General features: G+C 45.1%; 1 protein-coding gene across 2 annotated transcripts in view; it reads right to left on the reverse strand.

Moving 5' to 3' along the window:
- The window catches only part of LOC129824389 (zinc finger protein 704-like), a 75,005-nt gene that overhangs the window by 15,691 nt on the left and 38,153 nt on the right, over nucleotides 1-21,161 (reverse strand). For both annotated transcript variants that reach the window (XM_055883983.1, XM_055883984.1), the window contains exons 3-4: nucleotides 11,717-11,811; nucleotides 8,031-8,275 (exon numbers count right to left, since the gene is read on the reverse strand). In XM_055883983.1, the coding sequence (XP_055739958.1) occupies nucleotides 8,031-8,275; nucleotides 11,717-11,811 (340 nt within the window). The remainder of the gene's footprint in view (nucleotides 1-8,030; nucleotides 8,276-11,716; nucleotides 11,812-21,161) is intronic.

A 21,161-nucleotide genomic window follows, 5' to 3' on the forward strand; every position in this document is an offset into this window, starting at 1 on the left:
CACTCTCCTTCCGATTCAGAAGAGGATTGCCCGAAGAGGTCCAGATGAAGTTGGCGTGCCAAGACAATCTTACCTTGGACACACTCCCCACGGCTGAGCGACGCCGTCGGAGACAGTTAGGGCTTGTCCCTATTTCGGCCAGGAGGGGCACCAGCTTCAACGGTGTCCGGTACAGCCCAATCCATCATTACTTTCCACCAAACCTTTTTTAGTATCGATTTCACTAGCTGGCTGTCCCTCTTCTATTGTTTCTACAGCTCTAGTGGATTCCAGGTGCGGCGAGGGATTTTATTGACCAGGCCCTTGCCTCCTTCCTGCACATTACCTCATACCTGTGACCATTGGGATCTGGCACTATTACAGTGGTTCTTCCTGTAAAAGTTGCATCAGACTGCAGTACACCTTGCGGGCTGCCGCAGAATTCTAAGGGATGTAATTTAATTGTCAGCCATTGTTGCCATTAATGCTAGTTAGTGCTAGTTTGACCACCAGAGGGCATCTTTGAGAAGCATTTGACTTTTTGTATTGGCTGTACTAGAGATATTGGCTGTACTAGAGAATTTAAAAACTTTTTTTGTAAGAACATAGTATATGGGATTGATTTTAAATTTAGCTGAAATAATTAGATTAATATTATGGTGCTTCTATTCCAAGAAAAAAACGAAGTTTCTGCGAGGAAAATATGGCGCTGTACCGTTTCCACACCCTAATTGTAGTCTAACCAATACCCAAACGGAGATTCAGTAAAAATAAACATCTCATTGATTTATCAAGACCAGTCCCCATGCTTGTCTCAGAGCAGCGCAGTCTTGACCTCTGAATGCTGTCTTTTCCCCCTTCCGCTTGCCTCTTCCATTAATTTTGAAAGAGTATTTTCCAGTAAGCATAATCAGTGCTCCAACTCCCTCTTGCGCTGGTCTGGAGCAGTGAAGCAGTGATGCAGGGTACCGTACTAAACCACAAATTACCTCTAAATCACACAGCATAATCTCAAAACTTTTAGATGAGCAACCACTGTATGCACGTCACAGCTCCACTCACCCACACCGTGAGACCCAAGCCCCAGGAAAACCTTTCCCTCGTCATCACGTACCGGTGCACAAAGTCACCGGGCCTCCCGTGGCGCCAACGCCATAATCCCATCTCCTGGTCAGAGGAGGATTACCGCCTGGGTACCAGGATGTCGAAGGACCTGCTTTCCCCCCACCCTGTGGTTCTACGTCGGTGGAGGGCCCTGTGAGCGTCCGTCAGCCCATCAATCGGTAGTCCCGTATCGTTGGCCCCGTGTTTTGGGACATAGATGTGGACATCCGCCAGGCTCTGGAGGAGGAACCCGCTCCAGCCACCTGCCCTCAGAAGTGCATCTACACACCCACAGGGGTCAAAGATCAGTTGCTGACCTGGGCACACACATCCCTCGCCGCTGGACGCCCAGGTATCACCCACACCACTCAATCCCTTTCTGAGAAATACTGGTGGCCCACTTTGGCGCAGGACGTTGCGCACTATTTCCACTCATGTTCAGTATGTACTCAATCTAAATCTGCCCGGCACGCTCCAGGAGGAAGACTCCTTCTCTTTCTCGTGCCTCAGCATCCCTGGTCTCATCTGTCCATTGATTTCGTCACTAATCTCCCCCCCTCTGATGGTTTCACCACCATTTTGGTGGATGTGGACAGATTCTCAAAATCATGCCGTTTCATTCCTCTCTCTGGTCTACCTACCGCTCTCCAGGTCTCTGAGGCACTGTTCCAGCAGGTCTTCCGGTACTATGGCCTTCTGGAGGTCATCATCTCCGATTGTGGCTCCCAAATCACATCACGTGTATGGAGAGCCTTCATGGAGAAGCTGGGGGTCATGGTCAGCCTCACTTTCGGGTACCGGCCTCAATCTAACGGGCAGGTGGAGAGGATGAACCAGGAGCTGGGGAGGTTCCTGAGGAGTCACTGCCAGTGATGCAGGCGAAGTGGGCCGATTCCTTCCTTGGGCTGAATACCGCCAGAATTCATTCCGACACTCCTCCACCGGGCTGACTCCCTTCCAGTGAGTTATGGGTTATCAGCCGGCCCTGGCTCCGTGAACTCCGAGCCAGACCGACACTCCTGTGGTGGACGAGTGTTTCAGGTGCGCAAAAGAGGTATGGAACGATGCCCATGTGAGACTCCGTCCGCCGTCAGCAAGAGCAGGCAAATCACCATCGCAGTGAGGCTCCCGTGTTCCATCCTGGTGATCACGTCTGGCTCTCCACCAGGAAGCGAGGAGGCCTTTCTAATCGACCTAGCCCGGGTATCCTGGAACTGCTACAGACCTATATCTATCCTACCCTTTCTAAGGTCTTTCAAAAGCCAAATTAACAAACAGATCACCGCCCATTTCGAATCCCACCGTAATTTCTCCGCTATGCAATCTGGTTTCCGAGCTGGTCATGGGTGCACCTCAGCCACGCTCAAGGTCCTAAATTATATCATAACCGCCATCGATAAGAGACAATACTGTGCAGCTGTATTTATCGACATGGCCAAGGCTTTCGACTCTGTCAATCACCACATTCTTAAATCGGCAGACTCAACAGCCTTGGTTCTCAAATGATTGCCTCACCTGGTTCACCAACTACTTCTCTGACAGAGTTCAGTGTGTCAAATTGGGGGGCCTGTTGTCCGGACCTCTGGCAGTCTCTATGGGGGTGCCACAGGGTTCAATCCTCGGGCCGACTCTTCTCTGTATACATCAACGATGTCGCTCTTGCTGCTGGTGATTCTCTGATCTACCTCCACGCAGACGACACCATTCTGTATACGTCTGGCCCTTCTTTGGACACTGTGTTAACTAACCTCCAGAGGAGCTTAAATGCCATACAACTCTCCTTCTGTGGCCTCCAACTGCTCTTAAATGCAAGTAAAACGAAATGCATGCTCTTCAACCCATCGCTGCCCACACCTGCCTGCCCGTCCAGCATCACTACTCTGGACGGTTCTGACCTAGAATATGTGGACAACTACAAATACCTAGGTGTCTGGTTAGACTGGAAATTCTCCTACCAGACTCACATTAAGCATCTCCAATCCAAAATTAAATCTAGACTTGGCTTCCTATTTTGCAACAAAGCCTCCTTCACTCATGCCCACCCATAGCACGTGCTCCAGAAGGTATATTTCACTGGTCACCCCAAAGCCAATTCTTCCTTCGGCCACATTTCCTTCCAGTTCTCTGCAGCCAATGGCTGAAACAAACTGCAAAAATCACGCGCGCACGCCCGGTCTAGTCAGCATGTCTGGCTTCTACTTCCATACTATACACATTTTACATCAGTTATCTTGTTGGTTTTTTCCCACCCTTCAGCTCCCCGCAACCTCTCCCATCTATCTCTGAACACCATCCAGATAGAATGATTGCCAAGGTAGGGACGATGGTTTAGATTGATAAATGAAACTAATCTAAACTGGAACCACCATCTCAATAACAGCTGAAATAACTCCAACCACTTACAGATTGGATTCGTTTAGGAAAATGTAATATATCTTTGTGCAGTATGAGATAAATGAATCAAATCAGTGCACATGTAGAAACATAGATACTAAAACAAACTATTCCAAAAAGCAACAAAGCATGAAAATGAGGCTCCGCCAATGTCTTCTTCACCCTGTGTTACGGCACGTTCAAGCGGATCACACGCAATATGGGGATACAAATTGTCCCACGTGCGCCTTGCGTGACGGCTGCATGAACTTGACAAAAACCATGCGATCAAAGGTCATGCCGTTTCGACTGCAGTCAACGGCACATTTCTGCAGTTGCTCTTCACCAACTTCCTCCTGCAGCCATCAACTGCATTGTGGGAGGCTCTACTGTCACCCAATCATTACGGCGTTTTTGTTATGGCCCAAACGAACGGGACCAAAGACGTGATTGAAACAGGAACCAACTTGTCTGTGATTCATGTACAATTGAACGTGATATTTGAAGCGCTCTTTCACCGATTGATAGTACAATGTGCACCCCTATATTTACAGTTTGTGAGTGTGTGATACGGGGGTTGTGTGTTCATCCGCACATGAAAGATCTTAGACTTTATATCCACCAACCATTGGCATTTCTTAAAATACATCAACCCTGGCCGCTACAGGGATATTTTCAATTGACAAATTCAAGGTTTACTTGTTATGTGTGTCTGTTAACAAAATGGTATGTGCCAATATTGCACTGATGCAGCCCTGACTAGGCTACTAGTTACCGTACTACTAACCTCAGACAACATTTTCAGATTTTGGCATATATGACAAAAACCCACGTTTTGTCTATCAGTATCACACACTTCCATGTGCTTTCATGTAAAAAAAAAAAAGAAAAAGAAAAAGGGTACGTTTATCGTACATTATATACGATTTATATTTATCGTACAAAAATAGGAGTCATGTGGACTTTCGCCGTCATCATTGCTTCTCAATGGCACACTCTGCTAAAGTTAACTTCCACTTGATAGTACACTTTAACCATGTGTTCAAGCCCCCCTCGCCACAAGCTTCTTAGTTGAGGAAAAAAAATAAAAATAATCACTGCCGGTCCTGTTCGATTCAACAGGCATGTGACGAAGCGGATCATTATAATAATGAATAGCCTCTAAAACACTGTAGCCTTACTGGTACGTGTACACGTCCGTATCATACGCAATATTATTGTTAGGCAACAGCACTGCGTTTGTGTGCAAGGCTGAAGAAAGAGGTCGTCCCTTATTCAATGAATTCATAGTGTTAATGTTCAAGTCGTTAGCTGTAGGCGTCCCCTTTTCAACACAATAACAGTGCTTAAGTCGGGCAGGAGCTCACCAGAGTACCGGCACCTCAAATTCTCAACTGCTTGAGTTTCTACACCTCTTATGAATATTAGCTCAAAAGGTATTTTACCTAAATATTACCCGCACCCAAAATTGGGTAGCCACACCTATTTTAGTCAAGCACTATCACAAAACACGTAAATCAACATTTCACAGGGGGGGGGGGGGGGGGGGGGGGGGGGGGGACTCATGTTGGATTAGGCACATTACACAGAGAGTAACTATTTCCTCACATGCACACTCTAATAAATGCTGGGTAAACAACGCAGCGCTTGGTAAATAGTTGACAGAACGAAAATTGGTGTTATTTTTGACCCAGCCAGTTGGGTCACTTAGTTGGGTTAATGAGCTATGACCCACCCAATCAGATCAGAAGACTGGAGGCGTGGCTTAGTAGGCGTGTGACGTCCACTCCAGTCTGAAAGACACGTCCCCAGTAGATCCCGCCTCCTGACAATAACCTATGGATTTCATTTCAAAAGACCCGGTCACCAAAAATAACTCTCTGAAAGCCCCAGCCCTACTAAGCCATGCCCCCAGTCGTCCATCTGACCCGGTGGATCATAGCTCAATAACCCAATATCAACAACCCAACTTAAAGAAAACAACTGGCTGGGTCAAAATAACCAAACATGGTATATTTCATATTTACCAAAATTGGATTGTTTTTAAACCAGCATTTTTTTAGACTGCAGAATCTAATCTATCTTTTTTCTATCTATTCTAATCTATCTTTTTTCTATCTATTCTAATCTATCTTTTTTCTATCTATTCTAATCTATCTTTTTTCTATCTATTCTAATCTATCTTTTTTCTATCTATTCTAATCTATCTTTTTTCTATCTATTCTAATCTATCTTTTTTCTATCTATTCTAATCTATCTTTTTTCTATCTATTCTAATCTATCTTTTTTCTATCTATTCTAATCTATCTTTTTTCTATCTATTCTAATCTATCTTTTTTCTATCTATTCTAATCTATCTTTTTTCTATCTATTCTAATCTATCTTTTTTCTATCTATTCTAATCTATCTTTTTTCTATCTATTCTAATCTATCTTTTTTCTATCTATTCTAATCTATCTTTTTTCTATCTATTCTAATCTATCTTTTTTCTATCTATTCTAATCTATCTTTTTTCTATCTATTCTAATCTATCTTTTTTCTATCTATTCTAATCTATCTTTTTTCTATCTATTCTAATCTATCTTTTTTCTATCTATTCTAATCTATCTTTTTTCTATCTATTCTAATCTATCTTTTTTCTATCTATTCTAATCTATCTTTTTTCTATCTATTCTAATCTATCTTTTTTCTATCTATTCTAATCTATCTTTTTTCCAGACGTATTTTCTCATGCAGATCTCGGAGGCAGGCAGCGGAGGGAGAGATGTGTTTGGACCTGCATCAGTACTAATGACAGGTTAGTGGGCGTTGGCTCTCTCCCTTTCTGGAAGCTGTTGATAGGTAAAGAGGGATGGGAGAGAGAGTGACTTTAAAATACAAAACTATAGAACAGGTTTATCAGCGGGCTGATCAATTTAACCCTTTTTAACAGTCTATATTCGTATGCAATCCGTTATTCCTTGCAGTGAAGACATCATATGCAACATCTCTAAATGGCACTGAAGCATACTGTATGAAACACTCCCAACGGCAAATCTGCAGCATCTCAACAAACAATCCCAAACAACGCACAAAGTGCTTTTCTTCCACCTTAACACAATCACAGGAATACCCAGGTGATTAACACAATCCTAAGCCTCTTACAAAACACAGTCAGATACACTGCAGCTACTCTACTGTATATCCAGATGTACTGCTGCCTGCAAATCAGGACTTAGTTAGGCCTCTGGTCTTGGCCTACTGCACTGAACCACCACAGGAAACGAACTGCCTGTTAGGTTTTCCCAGGGCAGGCTTACACACAAGTCATCCAAACTGTAATGACTTTATCTATAGCCAGCTATTCATGAAGAACCCCACATGCATGTCAGTGCAAGCCTTATTGCGGTGGCCTCCCAAGGCTTTGCATAATGTTGATTTAATGTTTACTGTGTGTCTAGCATTGTCTAACGCTCCGTCACATCTTTACGAGCGAGGTGAGGCTGAAGACGGACGTGAAACATGCAGACAAGGCGTTACATTTGACGGATGACTTGACACATAGAGCACGATCTTGTTGTGTTCTAACACGGCATAACCATCATTCAGTTCAAGTGATGGGAATGCTAGAATGTGTTTGTCCTATTCTGGTGAAGCTAGTCAGTGAGTGTAATCCACTTTCCTTTCAGGATATTGGATATCTATGGCCTGGCCTCCTGCATACTGTATGATCTTATGTGTTTTGGCTGAAATGGACTCTGTTACCTCTGGGATAGGCCTACAGGCCAGTGCGTTGGACCTGCACACTCCAATCTGAGTCCCTTCCGGTCTCCACACCTCTATCCACACCTGTGTCACAGTGGATTTATGAGATATTCTTCTCTCCCTCAGCTTCCTGCAGATGAACCCTCACCCTCCCCCTTTCACTCCTCCCCTTACAAACTCCCCTCTCCTCCCCTAGCTCAGTAGTCATGTAACTCCCCTCTTCCTCATCCTTAATATGTTTTTTTACAGCCTCTCTTTTGACACTCTTCCTCCCCATCCTCTCCCACCTCTTCCTCTTGGAGATGGAGCGCATGGCTCTTCTTGATAGTGAAACCACATTAATGTCTCGGAAGGTTTCCACCGCATTAAAAAGGGCAGGGGGAGAAAAAAAAGAGAGACGGAGGAAAAGATTGAGCGAGAACACGCTCCGTCACGCTCAGAGGCGTAAAGGCCGACCGACCTCGTTGTCTCAGGGCCAAGCCAGTGTCATAAGATCCTAAATGACTTTGGAGCTGTGTTCTGAGATCATCTCTCAGAGGGGTTTCAGAGGCCCCCTTGAATTAGGAAAACTACACACTAGGGCAGCGATTGATAAATCGACGGGAGCCACTGTTGGCCCATGGCCCATTTTTAATGGGTCGCAGCTTAGGGTTGGTTGTGGCTACAAATGCTGTTCTCATCGGAAGGGTCACAAGAAACACGTAACTGGACTGGATAAATCAAATAGCTGTGATCTATGTACTCCTTGGAGATAAGGAGATAAATATGGAAGGGTGTTCAGTAGCATTAGGATCAAGCCTCACCCGAAGCCCCTGACCCCCCAGTTGTACCTTTCGCTTCCGGGGTATGGGGTCCTCAAACAAGAAGTGCGTGCTCTCTTTGACGTCGTCGATGACATGATCACCCTGGGAGGAGAGCAGGAAGCTCTTGCTGGTGTCGTTGGAGAGAGGCGGGGACGGTGTGGAGGGCACTGATTGGTCGCTGGTGTCCCAGCTCCAGTTGCCACTGGTGGAGCTGCTGTAGCTAGTTGACAGCACCTCCTTCCACCCTCTGCTGGCTGGCTCCGGAACTGCAGCTGGAGACAGAGGAGGGCCAGTCAGTACCATCAAAACCAGGGAGGCATTAATTCACTTTGTGACTTCATACAATAGAACAAATGTTCATACAATGTTTTTTTGCAACATTGTTCATGCAAAATGAAAATTGAGGTTTATATTGAATGTCCATCTATCCATAGGAAAACAGACTCCCTCTCTCCAGCAGCTTTGACCTACAAACCCCTCCAGTGCAATATGTTATTTTGACTGCTTCACTAACACAGATCCTTATAGAGATCTTATAAAAAGGCCACAATCACATTGCCTTGTGGCGAAACATAATGAAAAATAAAGCCTTCCCGACAGGATGAGCTGTGTGTTGGAGATGAACTCATATTAAATCAATGACTGACTGGTCCATGGGGGCCAGTGTAGATCAGGAGGGTCCTACAGAGAATACAGACACAGGAGTTCACATAGTTCTACATGTTGTCTCGGGGGAGACCAACCCCTAAACCCACGGAGCGATGTACTCAGCACAACAATGACACTAGGGAGAAGAAAATACGACATTAGAGGTAAACAGGTACATTTTTTAAAATGTATGAAAAGAGTAGGATGAAATGTCTTATTAATTATGAAAAACGAATACATATTTGCCCCGTCTTCCCACATATTGTACAGTCCACCCCATCCTCTAATATTTAGTGGGTTTGCCCGTTTTAATCAATAACTGAACTAAACTGTGGAGATGGGGCCCGAGATGGGTTGAGTATATGCTGTAGACTTAGGGAAGGGTTAAGAGAACGCACACAATGTTAATGACTGTTTGTCTACAACTGTTGTCTATGAAGCATGTGACAAATACATTTGATTTGAATATGTTTTAACCACAATGGATTTCGGGCCAGGCTTACATAGGGACTCCTTTTTCCAAAGGCCCAATAACCCAGCCACACATAACCTTAACGTGCGTTTCGGCACAGCGGCTATTTACCAGCGTTGTGTGGAGGATATCATAAAACGATTGTCCAGTTCTAGAGAGGAAAACTATGAAGACAGACAATGAGATAACAGCAACATAATATTCAGGGCTTTAATAAAATTAAGCTTATTTCTCTGTGATGTTGTCTGTCCTCAGATATGGAGCTCTGTGAAAGCCTGTCTGCATACGAAGCCTATTTCTCTGTGACGTTGTCTGTCCTCAGATATGGAGCTCTGTGAAAGCCTGTCTGCATATGAAGCCCATTTCTCTGTGATGTTGTCTGTCCTCAGATATGGAGCGCTGTGAAAGCCTGTCTGCATATGAAGAAGTCCCAATGAAAGTCCCAAGAGACTGCTGGCACATCCTTGTATGGCATGGGTGGTACACAGGGGAGCAACTTTCACTTGGGACGTGTTACATTTTTGTCATCCCCTTATTTTATCATTGGAATGTGATACAAATCAAGCCAAAGGTGTGCTTTAGGACCAAGCGGACGGCTGCGAACAGTCGGGTAGGCTATTTAGAGTGTTTATCCATCTTGATATATAAAAAGTGATGTCCCCCCCACTTCTGGATGTATGCTGGGTGTGTAGACTTAATGAGTTGATCGAATGTGTTGCTGGGCTGGAACAGAATCTGCTCACCCAGTAGACCAGGGAGTGGAGCACGGTTGATCACCTCTGGTATGGACAACATTTTGGTCACCTGAAATTATGCTTTAAAAATGTCTAACATTTACAAATGTACAGTACATTAAGAAATGATATGTTAATTCATGCAATGTTTATTCATTGAAGTGTTTGAACTCGTTTGAAATGTTACCTTAAAGCTATTATTCAAGATGAACTCATGTCAATTAGGCTTGGGCAATATACCGTTTGTACAGGGGTATTTCAAAATACTGTTAAAAAGAAGAAAACATGGGGGGGCACCTGGGGGCTGCAGGGGTGTGGGCCACTGCTTAATACTATACATTCAAATCAAAATCTAATTTTATTGGTCACATACACGTGTTTAGCAGATGTTATTGCGGGTGTAGCGAAATGCTTGTGCTTCTAGTTCCCGAAAGCGCAGCAATATCTAACAAGTAATATCTAACAATTTCACAACATATACCCAATACACACAAATCTAAGTAAAGAAATGGAATTGAGAATATATAAATATATGGACGAGCAACGTCAGAGCGACAGACTCAGATACAGTAGAATAGTATAGAATACAGTATAAACTTATGAGATGAGTAATGCAAGATATGTAAACATTATTAAGCTGACATTATTAAAGTGGCCAGAGATTTGAGTCTGTATGTTGGCAGCAGCCTCTCTGTGTTAGTGATGGCTATTTAACAGTCTGATGGCCTTGAGATAGAAGCTGCTTTTCAGTCTCTCGGTCCCAGCTTTGATGCACCTTTACTGACCTCGCCTTCTGGATGATAGCGTTATGATACAGTTATGTTGTTCTACTGTCCTTAGTTACATCACCAATTAGTAATGAATTCGACGTGATTGTTCTTTAAGTACCCACGGGGTCTTCCAACTGTGAAGAATACAGAAATATTGTTTCATTGCCAAATCCAAAGTTTCTACACAATATTTACGACCGGTCATAAAACTGGTGCGGGGGGGGGGGGGGGGGGGGGATCTGGCGCCAGTGATCCTCACCCAACAGGACAAGTATGACAGTGTCCTTCCTAACTCAGTTGCCAGAGAGGAAGGAAACCTCAAAGATTTCTGCATGAGGCCAATGGTGACTTTAAAACAGTTACAACGTGCCCCCCAAGTGGCACAGCGGTCTAAGGCACCACTACTGCCCCGGGATCAATCCCAGGCTGTGTCACAGCAGGCCGTGACCGGAAGTCCCATAATACATTTTTTTTTTTTGAAAATGAAATACAGAAATATCTAATTTACTTAAGTATTCACACCCCCGAGTCAATACATGTTGGCAGCGATTACAACTGAGTCTTTCTGGGTAAGTCTAAGAGCTTTCCACACCTGGATTGAGCAACATTTGCCCATTATTAATTTATGTCAAATTGGTTGTTGATCATTGCTAGACAACTATTTTCAGGTCTGGCCATAGATTTTTAACAAGATAAGTCAAAACTGTAACTCTGCCACTTAGGAACATACACGTTCTTCTTGGTAAGAAACGCCAGTGTAGATTTGGCCTTGCGTTTTAGGTTACTGTCCCGCTGAAATTAAATAAAGCAACTCTCCAACGAGGGAGGTGGTTCCAAAAAAACTGCAAAAGAAGAACTCTTGCATATTAAGGTTGAAAATTGAGGTAGGACTTCTGATTGTCTACTATCGCTGTCACGGCGATGAGTGCCACGGTAACGGGCAACTCCGGAAACAACAGGCATGGCGATGTGTCCAAGGCCAGGCTGTTGGCAGGGTGAGGTTGGTTGATGGGGGTAAACATTAGCTGGAGAGGTGGACACTAGAGAATGGTACTACAGACCTGAATCTCTGTGTGTGTACAGTCTTACCTGAGGCTGTCTGGGAGAGGACCAGAGGAGAGGTGGACAGTGATGTCAGGACGGTAGCAGCCAGTACCTCCTTATCAGCAAGACCTGAAGGTTTCCTGGAACACACACACCAGAGGCCAGGTCACACACTATGTACAGACAACCAACATGCTATTCCTGCATAGAAAGTGGGAGGATTCTATTTCAAATCAGCAGACTTATAACAGTCATGCTACAATACAAGCATAGCAGCATAGTAATATGACCCATTGCCCACTATAGTGTCCTCACAATGAGATTGCCCCACTACAGACTGGCCAATTGCTTTGTTTTGCCGTTGCAGACCACCCGTTCACTGAGTCTGCTGCAGCCAAACTGACCCATCATGTGAGTCTCTCATAGCCAAACAGACCAATCACGTTTTTCCAATCATAACCAGGAAAAAAACCTAACCCTATACAAATTTCAGCTCTGAAATATTCCAGCCATGCCTTCTTTAGACAGAAAAACAAACTGTGTTTAAGCATGTAATGGAAAATTACAGTCCAATAATAAACACTGTGGTCACATCCCCTGCGAGTGCTGAAGATTCTGACACCAACAACCCAGCACCAGTAACCCAGCATCAATAATCCAGCACAAATAACCCAGCACCCAGCACCAATACCCAATAACCCAGCACCTATAACCCAGCACCAATAACCAATAACCCAGCACCTATAACCCAACACCAATAACCCAACACCAATAACCCAGCACCAATAACCCAGCACCAATAACCCAGCACCAATAACCCAGCACCAATAACCCAGCACCAATAGCCCAGCACCAATAACCCAGCACCAATAACCCAGCACCAATAACCCAGCACCCAGCACCAATAACCCAGCACCCAGCATCAATAACCCAGCACCGATAAACCAACACCGATAAACCAACACCGATAAACCAACACCGATAAACCAACACCGATAAACCAACACCGATAACCCAGCACCGATAACCCAGCACCGATAACCCAGCACCGATAACCCAGCACCGATAACCCAGCACCGATAACCCAGCACCAATAACCCAGCACCAATAACCCAGCACCAATAACCCAGCACCAATAACCCAGCACCAATAACCCAGCACCAATAACCCAGCACCAATAACCCAGCACCAATAACCCAGCACCAATAACCCAGCACCTATAACCCAGCACCTATAACCCAGCACCTATAACCCAGCACCTATAACCCAGCACCTATAACCCAGCACCAATAACCCAGCACCAATAACCCAGCACCAATAACCCAGCACCAATAACCCAGCACCAATAACCCAGCACCTATAACCCAGCACCTATAACCCAGCACCTATAACCCAGCACCTATAACCCAGCACCAATAACCCAGCACCTATAACCCAGCACCAATAACCTATAACCCAGCACCAATAACCCAGCACCTATAACCCAGCACCTATAACCCAGCACCGATAAACCAACACCAATAACCCAGCACCAATAACCCAGCACCAATAACCCAACACCAATAACCCAGCACCAATAACCCAACACCAATAACCCAGCACCAATAACCCAGCACCAATAACCCAGCACCAATAACCCAGCACCAATAACCCAGCACCAATAACCCAGCACCAATAACCCAGCACCAATAACCCAGCACCAATAACCCAGCACCAATAACCCAGCACCAATAACCCAGCACCAATAACCCAGCACCAATAACCCAGCACCAATAACCCAGCACCAATAACCCAGCACCAATAACCCAACACCCAGCATCAATAACCCAACACCCAGCACCTATAACCCAGCACCAATAACCCAGCACCAATAACCCAGCACCTATAACCCAGCACCTATAACCCAGCACCAATAACCCAGCACCTATAACCCAGCACCAATAACCCAGCACCAATAACCCAGCACCAATAACCCAGCACCAATAACCCAGCACCTATAACCCAGCACCAATAACCCAGCACCAATAACCCAGCACCAATAACCCAGCACCAATAACCCAGCACCAATAACCCAGCACCAATAACCCAGCACCAATAACCCAGCACCAATAACCCAGCACCAATAACCCAGCACCTATAACCCAGCACCTATAACCCAGCACCTATAACCCAGCACCAATAACCCAGCACCTATAACCCAGCACCTATAACCCAGCACCAATAACCCAGCACCAATAACCCAGTACCAATAACCCAGCACTAATAACCCAGCACCAATAACACCAATAACCCAGCACCAATAACCCAGCACCAATAACCCAGCACCAATAACCCAGCACCAATAACCCAGCACCAATAACCCAGCACCAATAACCCAGCACCTTTAACCCAGCACCCAGCATCAATAACCCAGCACCAATAACCCAGCACCTATAACCCAGCACCCAGCACCTATAACCCAGCACCTATAACCCAGCACCAATAACCCAGCACCTATAACCCAGCACCAATAACCCAGCACCAATAACCCAGCACCTATAACCCAGCACCAATAACCCAGCACCAATAACCCAGCACCTATAACCCAGCACCAATAACCCAGCAGCTTTTAAAGAAAACATCCCAACTTAGTGCCTGCAACCCAGCAGTTTGGTCAACCAAACAACCCTGCATTTTTTTGAGTGTAGTTTATGCTTGTGGCTATAAAACGCCCACGAGAGTTTGAAACTTGTTTGCCAAAGTTGGGACTTGGGAGAATGTTCAGAAACATTCAGTTTAAGTATTAGTTAATACAAATAAACAAACTAAAATGTATACGTTAAAGCCAGAGTTGTAAATGTTCAGTGAAAATCACTACAATAGGGGCCTCCCGAGTGGCACTGCATCGCAGTGATAGCTGTGCCACTAGAGATCCTGGTTCGAGTCCAGGCTCTGTCTCAGCCGGCTGTGACCGGGAGACCCGTGGGGCGGTGCACAATTGGTCGTCTGGGTTAGGGGAGAGTTTGGACGGCAGGGATGTTCTTGTCCCATTGTGCTCTAGCGACTTTGTGGTATGCTGGGTGCAATTCACGCTGATACAGTCATCAGGTTTCCTCAGACACATTGGTGCAGCTGGCCTCCGGGTGCAGGGGCATTGTGTCAAGAAGCAGTGCGGCTCGGCTGGGTTGTGTTTCGGAGGGCGCATGGCTCTTGACCTTCGCCTCTCCCGAGTCCACACAGGAGTTGCAGCAATGGGACAAGACTGCAACTACCAATTGAGTAAAAAAAAATATATATATATATTTTTTTTTGAAAATCACTACAATAAATGTGTTTCACCCTGTCTTGATATTGGCTACATAGCTTTAAGGAACTCCTGTTATTCTGTTAAACTTACTAAAGCAACAAGAGTGTCAGTGCTCAACCTTAAAGGTCTCATAGTCCTTCTGATTCCCATGTTGCTACCTCTGTGAATGTCTGAACATTGCATCCAAAAATAAACGGGTCACATTCTGGACATAACTTTGTAAGGACTGTGTTTCCGTGAAAAAAAAAAACAGTGGCCAACTCAAATGCTGAGTCAATCGAAACTGGACGTTCTAAATAGGCATTCTAATCCCATTGGTTGAGCGTAAGCTCCAGGGACCTCTGTAGAATGATCACACCCGTTTGTTGGTACGTGTGAAAATGTTAATAATCCCGCCTCCGGAATCCAAGTGTTTGACACCGGTGGAAGCAACTTTATGATCAAACTTTATCAATGTAGAAGCTACAGTCATTGTTCATACTTCGGTCATTATACTTTGATCTGGTTCCCTTCAAATATCACACAATTTCCCGAAATACAATTTTTACTGTTCATGAACCTTTAACATGTGTTGGCAATACAACAGAACAGATTAACCGGATTTACATTTACTCTTACAGATGGCCAATTGTTTTTTGGCTGAAAGGCACAGCCCTACTAAGCCACGCCTCCAATCTTCTGATTTGACCCTGTGGATCATAGCTAAATAACCCAATATCAACAACCCAACTGGCTGGGTCAAAATAACCCAACATCAACAACCCAACTGGCTGAGTCAAAATAACCCAACATCAACAACCCAACTGGCTGAGTCAAAATAACCCAACATCAACAACCCAACTGGCTGAGTCAAAATAACCCAATATCAACAACCCAACTGGCTGAGTCAAAATAACCCAATACCAACAACCCAACTGGCTGAGTCAGAATAACCCAATATCAACAACCCAACTGGCTGAGTCAAAATAACCCAACATCAACAACCCAACTGGCTGAGTCAAAATAACCCAACATCAACAACCCAATTGGCTGAGTCAAAATAACCCAACATCAACAACCCAACTGGCTGAGTCAAAATAACCCAATACCAACAACCCAACTGGCTGAGTCAAAATAACCCAAGATGTGTTATGTCCTATATTTGTTTTTAACCCAGCATATTTTGAAGTGTGGGTCAAGGAAAACGGTGGTTCGACATGAATAGAGAGCAGTAGAGAGCTTGCATCATCACAGCATCGTCACAGCATCGTCACAGCATCGTCACGTTGACATCCAGATGGTGACCAACGTCACAAGTTAATTTCCCCTCACCCATCAAAATAAACATAACTTTAACTAACTTTAACTAACTTTAACTAGAGCCAAGCTGTTTTTGCCAGCATTAACTAGTTAGCCAGGAAGGGCTCATCAGGAAGACTGGTCGTCTCAACTCGACTCTCAGCTGCACGCAACACTTCATCCATTCGGGCACCAAATAAATATATGATCCTACATCTGCTTTGGAGAAGGAGGGGAAGTGAAAGAGCAACAGGGAAAGAGAGGGACAGAAAGAGAGAGAGCGAGAGAGAGAGAGAGAGAGAGAGACAAAGAGACGGTTGGCAGCGGTGTTATAACCTCTCTGTGCCCAGCTCACCCCTTGTATTTATACTGCCCACTTAGACTGGCACAGAGAGATCTGCACAGGCACAGGCACAGAGAGATCTGCACACGACACAGACATAGGCACAGGCACAGAGAGATCTGCACACGACACAGACATAGGCACAGGCACAGAGAGATCTGCACAGGCACAGACATAGGCACAGGCACAGAGAGATCTGCACACGACACAGACATAGGCACAGGCACAGAGAGATCTGCACAGGCACAGGCACAGAGAGATCTGCACACGACACAGACATAGGCACAGGCACAGAGAGATCTGCACAGGCACAGGCACAGGCACAGGCACAGAGAGATCTGCACACGACACAGACATAGGCACAGGCACAGAGAGATCTGCACACGACACAGACACAGAGAGATCTGCACACGACACAGACACAGGCACAGAGAGATCTGCACACGACACAGACACAGAGAGATCTGCACACGACACAGGCACAGACACAGGCACAGAGAGATCTGCACAGGACACAGACACAGGCACAGGCACAGAGAGAACAGGGTAGTATTTGAGAGAGGGTAACATATTAACAAAACAGAGAGCCTGCAGTAATGTGTGTCATTGTGTTGGAAAGACCAAGATACACGCTGCTCTCTTTCCTTTCCTCTTTATCCTTTCTCTTGAGGCTTAGAGTTCCCTGGACTGTTTAAAACTGAGCCAAGGAACACGCACACACTCATTTATTCAAAATCTCAAACATGAAAAAGTTCTGTCACACAAGGAAATGGTGTAGCAAAAATCCACACACACCTATTCACCACACACAATTTAAAATGAAGTGCAAACACAAACTCACAATAATAATAATGTGAAAAAAAAAACACACAGACAAATAGCCTGCAGCTTTAAGAGGTCCTCCTCCCGCCTCCAGACTGCTCAACCAGAGTAAACTGGTTTGAGGAGCGCTCTCAGCCAAGCCGTAAGCCCTGGCAAAGCTCCACCACAAACACGCCACCAAAATGTCTGCCTTAAGTAAACACACAACCAAAACTTCCCCTGCGTTTCTCTTCTAACCGGGTCGACTTCCAAACATGAGAAACGGTGCTGGATGGGATGCGGACCGATCTGAAAGGAATGCATCAACTTTGAAGCACACTCTCTTTATAACACACAGACCAAAACAACAACAGAGAGAAGAGTAGAGGGCAACAGAGACTTTACACATCGCTGTTTTCACTTGCTCAGACAAACCTCACGTTTGACCAAGTCTAACATCTGGAAATATGTTGTGTGTGTGTGTGTGTGTGTGTGTGTGTGTGTGTGTGTGTGACTTTACCCTTGAGTGCACCTCCCTCTATGGTCAACCTACATCAGATAACTTTATATCAATGTTTACACAAGAGAACAGAAAAAGTCAGATGGCCTACACATGACGAGCAGCCTAGCTACTTAGAAAACCAATCCACCGAGATAATAAACACACTCACAAGGTCACACGTACAATCACCTTCATATACACACCTCGTGTACTAAAATCAGACGTGTGTGTATGATCTGATGAGCATTCAACTGGGATTGAAACAACGTCCCTTGTGGATTAGGACGGCACACCATACAACAAGGCAGACATTCTAACCTCCATTTTTCTACGAGTTCCAAATTAACTGAGGCTCATTTAAGACATCTACTAAAATTAGTCATGATTTATTCACATCTAAAATAAAATATGTGTGTTGTGTGTTGTGTGTGTGTGTGTGAGTGACCTGGAGCAGATTTGAGCTAGTAGACAGTTCTGTTTTCCAGGACGCAGATATGTGTCACACTGTCTGCCAACTACAGGATGAGAGAGGGAAAGACAGATGGAGAGGTAGAGAGCGAGAACGGGAAGAGCATCTCACCAGCCTAAAAAAAGTGTCTGTGTGTGTGTGTGTGTGTGTGTGTGTGTGTGTGTGTGTGTGTGTGTGGTGTGTGTGTGTGTGTGTGTGTGTGTGTGTGTGTGTGTGTGTGCGTGTACACGCATGTGCGAGTATCATCCAGGAGACCGAGGGGCTGTTACCAGAAGTTCACCAGCATGTTGTTTTAGTAATTTAGCCTATCTATAAGGAAGTTACCACCACAGAGAGGCAGTGGGCTTACACAGTGGGTTTACATAGACACTGAGTCAATGATGCTCCATGATCACAATCACACTGATCTAAATAGGCTTTAAATATAGCATCCATCTACCCGTCCTCTCATCCATTCATCTGTCTTTTCGTCCGATCCACAGCGTGGGTTCTTAACATGTAACTCTGTCATTTACGGGAAGACAGAGGGAACATACTGGATTCAGTGCTCGTGTCTATCCTCCCTTGGCAGTGCTGCAGCCTCTTGTTCAGACTGACATGAAATCTATTGTGCCCTTGGCTGGGTGAGGAAAGGGGTTGAAAAACATCACATTTACTCATACAACCTTTAACCAGGCAAGTCAGTTAAGAACAAATCATTTTTTACAATGACGGCCTACCCCGGCCAAACCCTAACGACGCTGGGCCAACTGTGTGCCGCTCTATGGGACTCCCAATCACGGCCGGTTGTGATACAGCCTGGAATCAAAGCAGGGTCTGTAGTGACTCCTCTAGCACTGAGATGCAGTGCCTTAGATCGCTGTGATACAGCCTGGAATCAAAGCAGGGTCTGTAATGACTCCTCTAGCAGTGCCTTAGACCGCTGCACCACATGTTGCATCTCCAGTTTGCACCCTCCCCTCCTACACACACTTCCCACCCACATATTTGTCAGAGGTGTGTTTTGATATTGGTCCAGTTCTCTGTAGAGGGACAGACTGGAGGGACAGAAGGGTTACTCCTCTGAAATTTGGACAGCAGGCCACTGGCTTTTGGTCTGTGTCAGCAGTCTATTTCTCTCTCTCCCTCTACCTGCCCCGTCCGGTCTCAATAGCCTGCTGTCCCCGCCACCTCCCCTTATAATAGTAACCCTCGGCCTCGCCCCTTTCTCCTCCCCCATCTTTCCTCCACCCATCCTGGCTTTCCTCTGCCACGTTACGTAATGGCCCCTGCCTCCTCTCCATCTCCCCCTTTCTCTTTAGACAGTGGGATGTGAGGAGCAGTTTACAGCAATGATGTGCACTCCTCCTCCCTCGGATCTCTTTACTTCTCCCACTCCCATCTGGTAGTCTCTATTGAATGAGTATCTCTCTGTCAGACAACTGTTACATGCATAGCATTAAAACAGGGCTCAAGACTCACCCCCTAGTGGCACCAGCCCATGAATTGGTCAAACCAAGTTTTTTATTCCCGTGTCACACCATAGAAAATATTAGTAGCCTCTTAAAGTAATTCATAGTGCTTTATTATAAAAGTGTAATAGACTACTGAAATGGTATTCAAGAAACTATATTTTTTTTATTCTAAATATTTCAATGTTCAACCTAATCTGGTGATTGTCATGCATTTTGGGTTGACAATTAGGCTATTTTTGTTATATTTTACTGCAATAGGTCTCCAGATTTTTATTTTATTTTGTTTAATAGAGATTCATTTGTTTGCATCTTTATGTGCACTATATCATAGGCTAATTTATTTGGGGCTAATTCACCACTTGAGTAAGTGAAAACACATTAGCCAGAGCGCTAACGCAAAAAAAAAATGCTGGGATAATAAAAATAAAAAAAAGATAAATATTGGTCCGAACAAACACTTGGTTATTTTGAACCAGCCAGTTAAGTCACTCAGTTGGGTTTTTGGGGTTATTGTCCTGTTTCTACCAATGCAATTCATTTGGAAACTGTCCCAGCTTGGTTACTAATCAGCTAACATTGGAGAACTCTGTAGTTAGTCTGTCAGGCAAGCAAGAGTTGATTGGAGGAGAGTGAGTGCAAGAAAGAGAGACCCGGAGAGAGAGAGAGTGAGAGAGACGGAGCGAGAGACTGTGTGTGGAATCAGAGGCGTGTAACTTTATCACAACATCTTTTATGGAAACCCCCTATTAGGAAGAGTGTACGTGTATGGTTGAGAAAAAGAAAGAGGAAGGAAGAGAGAGACAGTGTGAGAGGGAGAGATTATGTTCCTGAACACAAGTGTATACTATTTGTTGCTCCTCTCCTCTCCCTCTGTTACTCTGTTCCTTTAGGTCAGTGTAAGTGATGGAGGTGATGTGGAGAGTCAGGGTGCAGCAGCAAAAGGCAGGGAGGAAGAGGAGTTAGAGAAGATTGGAGGGATAGAGACGTAGAGCGAGGAGGGAGGAGTGGAGTAAGAGGACAGTGGAGGGAGCGAGGAAGAGGAGAGTGAAGGAGAGGAGAAGAACATGGAAAGGAGGAAGAAGAGGAATAGAGGGCGAAGCAGAGGGAGAGGAGGAGGAAGAGGAGGAAGAAAAGGACAGACAGGACGAAGAAAAGGGATAGGAGGAGGAAGAGGAAGAGGGAGAGCCCACCTGAGTGTGTCTGCCCCAAGTCCCACCATTCACCCTTGTACCACATAACCTGGGCCTAAAGTAACAGTGGCGGGGGTTTTGGAGTTTTTCAAAAAAGTGGTAGGATCTGTTCCAGAGCTTGTCATAGATTACAACAAGAAAATGGGCAGGATTGACCCTCTTGACCA

The sequence above is a fragment of the Salvelinus fontinalis genome, chromosome 26 (assembly GCF_029448725.1).
Source record: "Salvelinus fontinalis isolate EN_2023a chromosome 26, ASM2944872v1, whole genome shotgun sequence".
Taxonomy (NCBI): Eukaryota; Metazoa; Chordata; class Actinopteri; order Salmoniformes; family Salmonidae; genus Salvelinus; species Salvelinus fontinalis.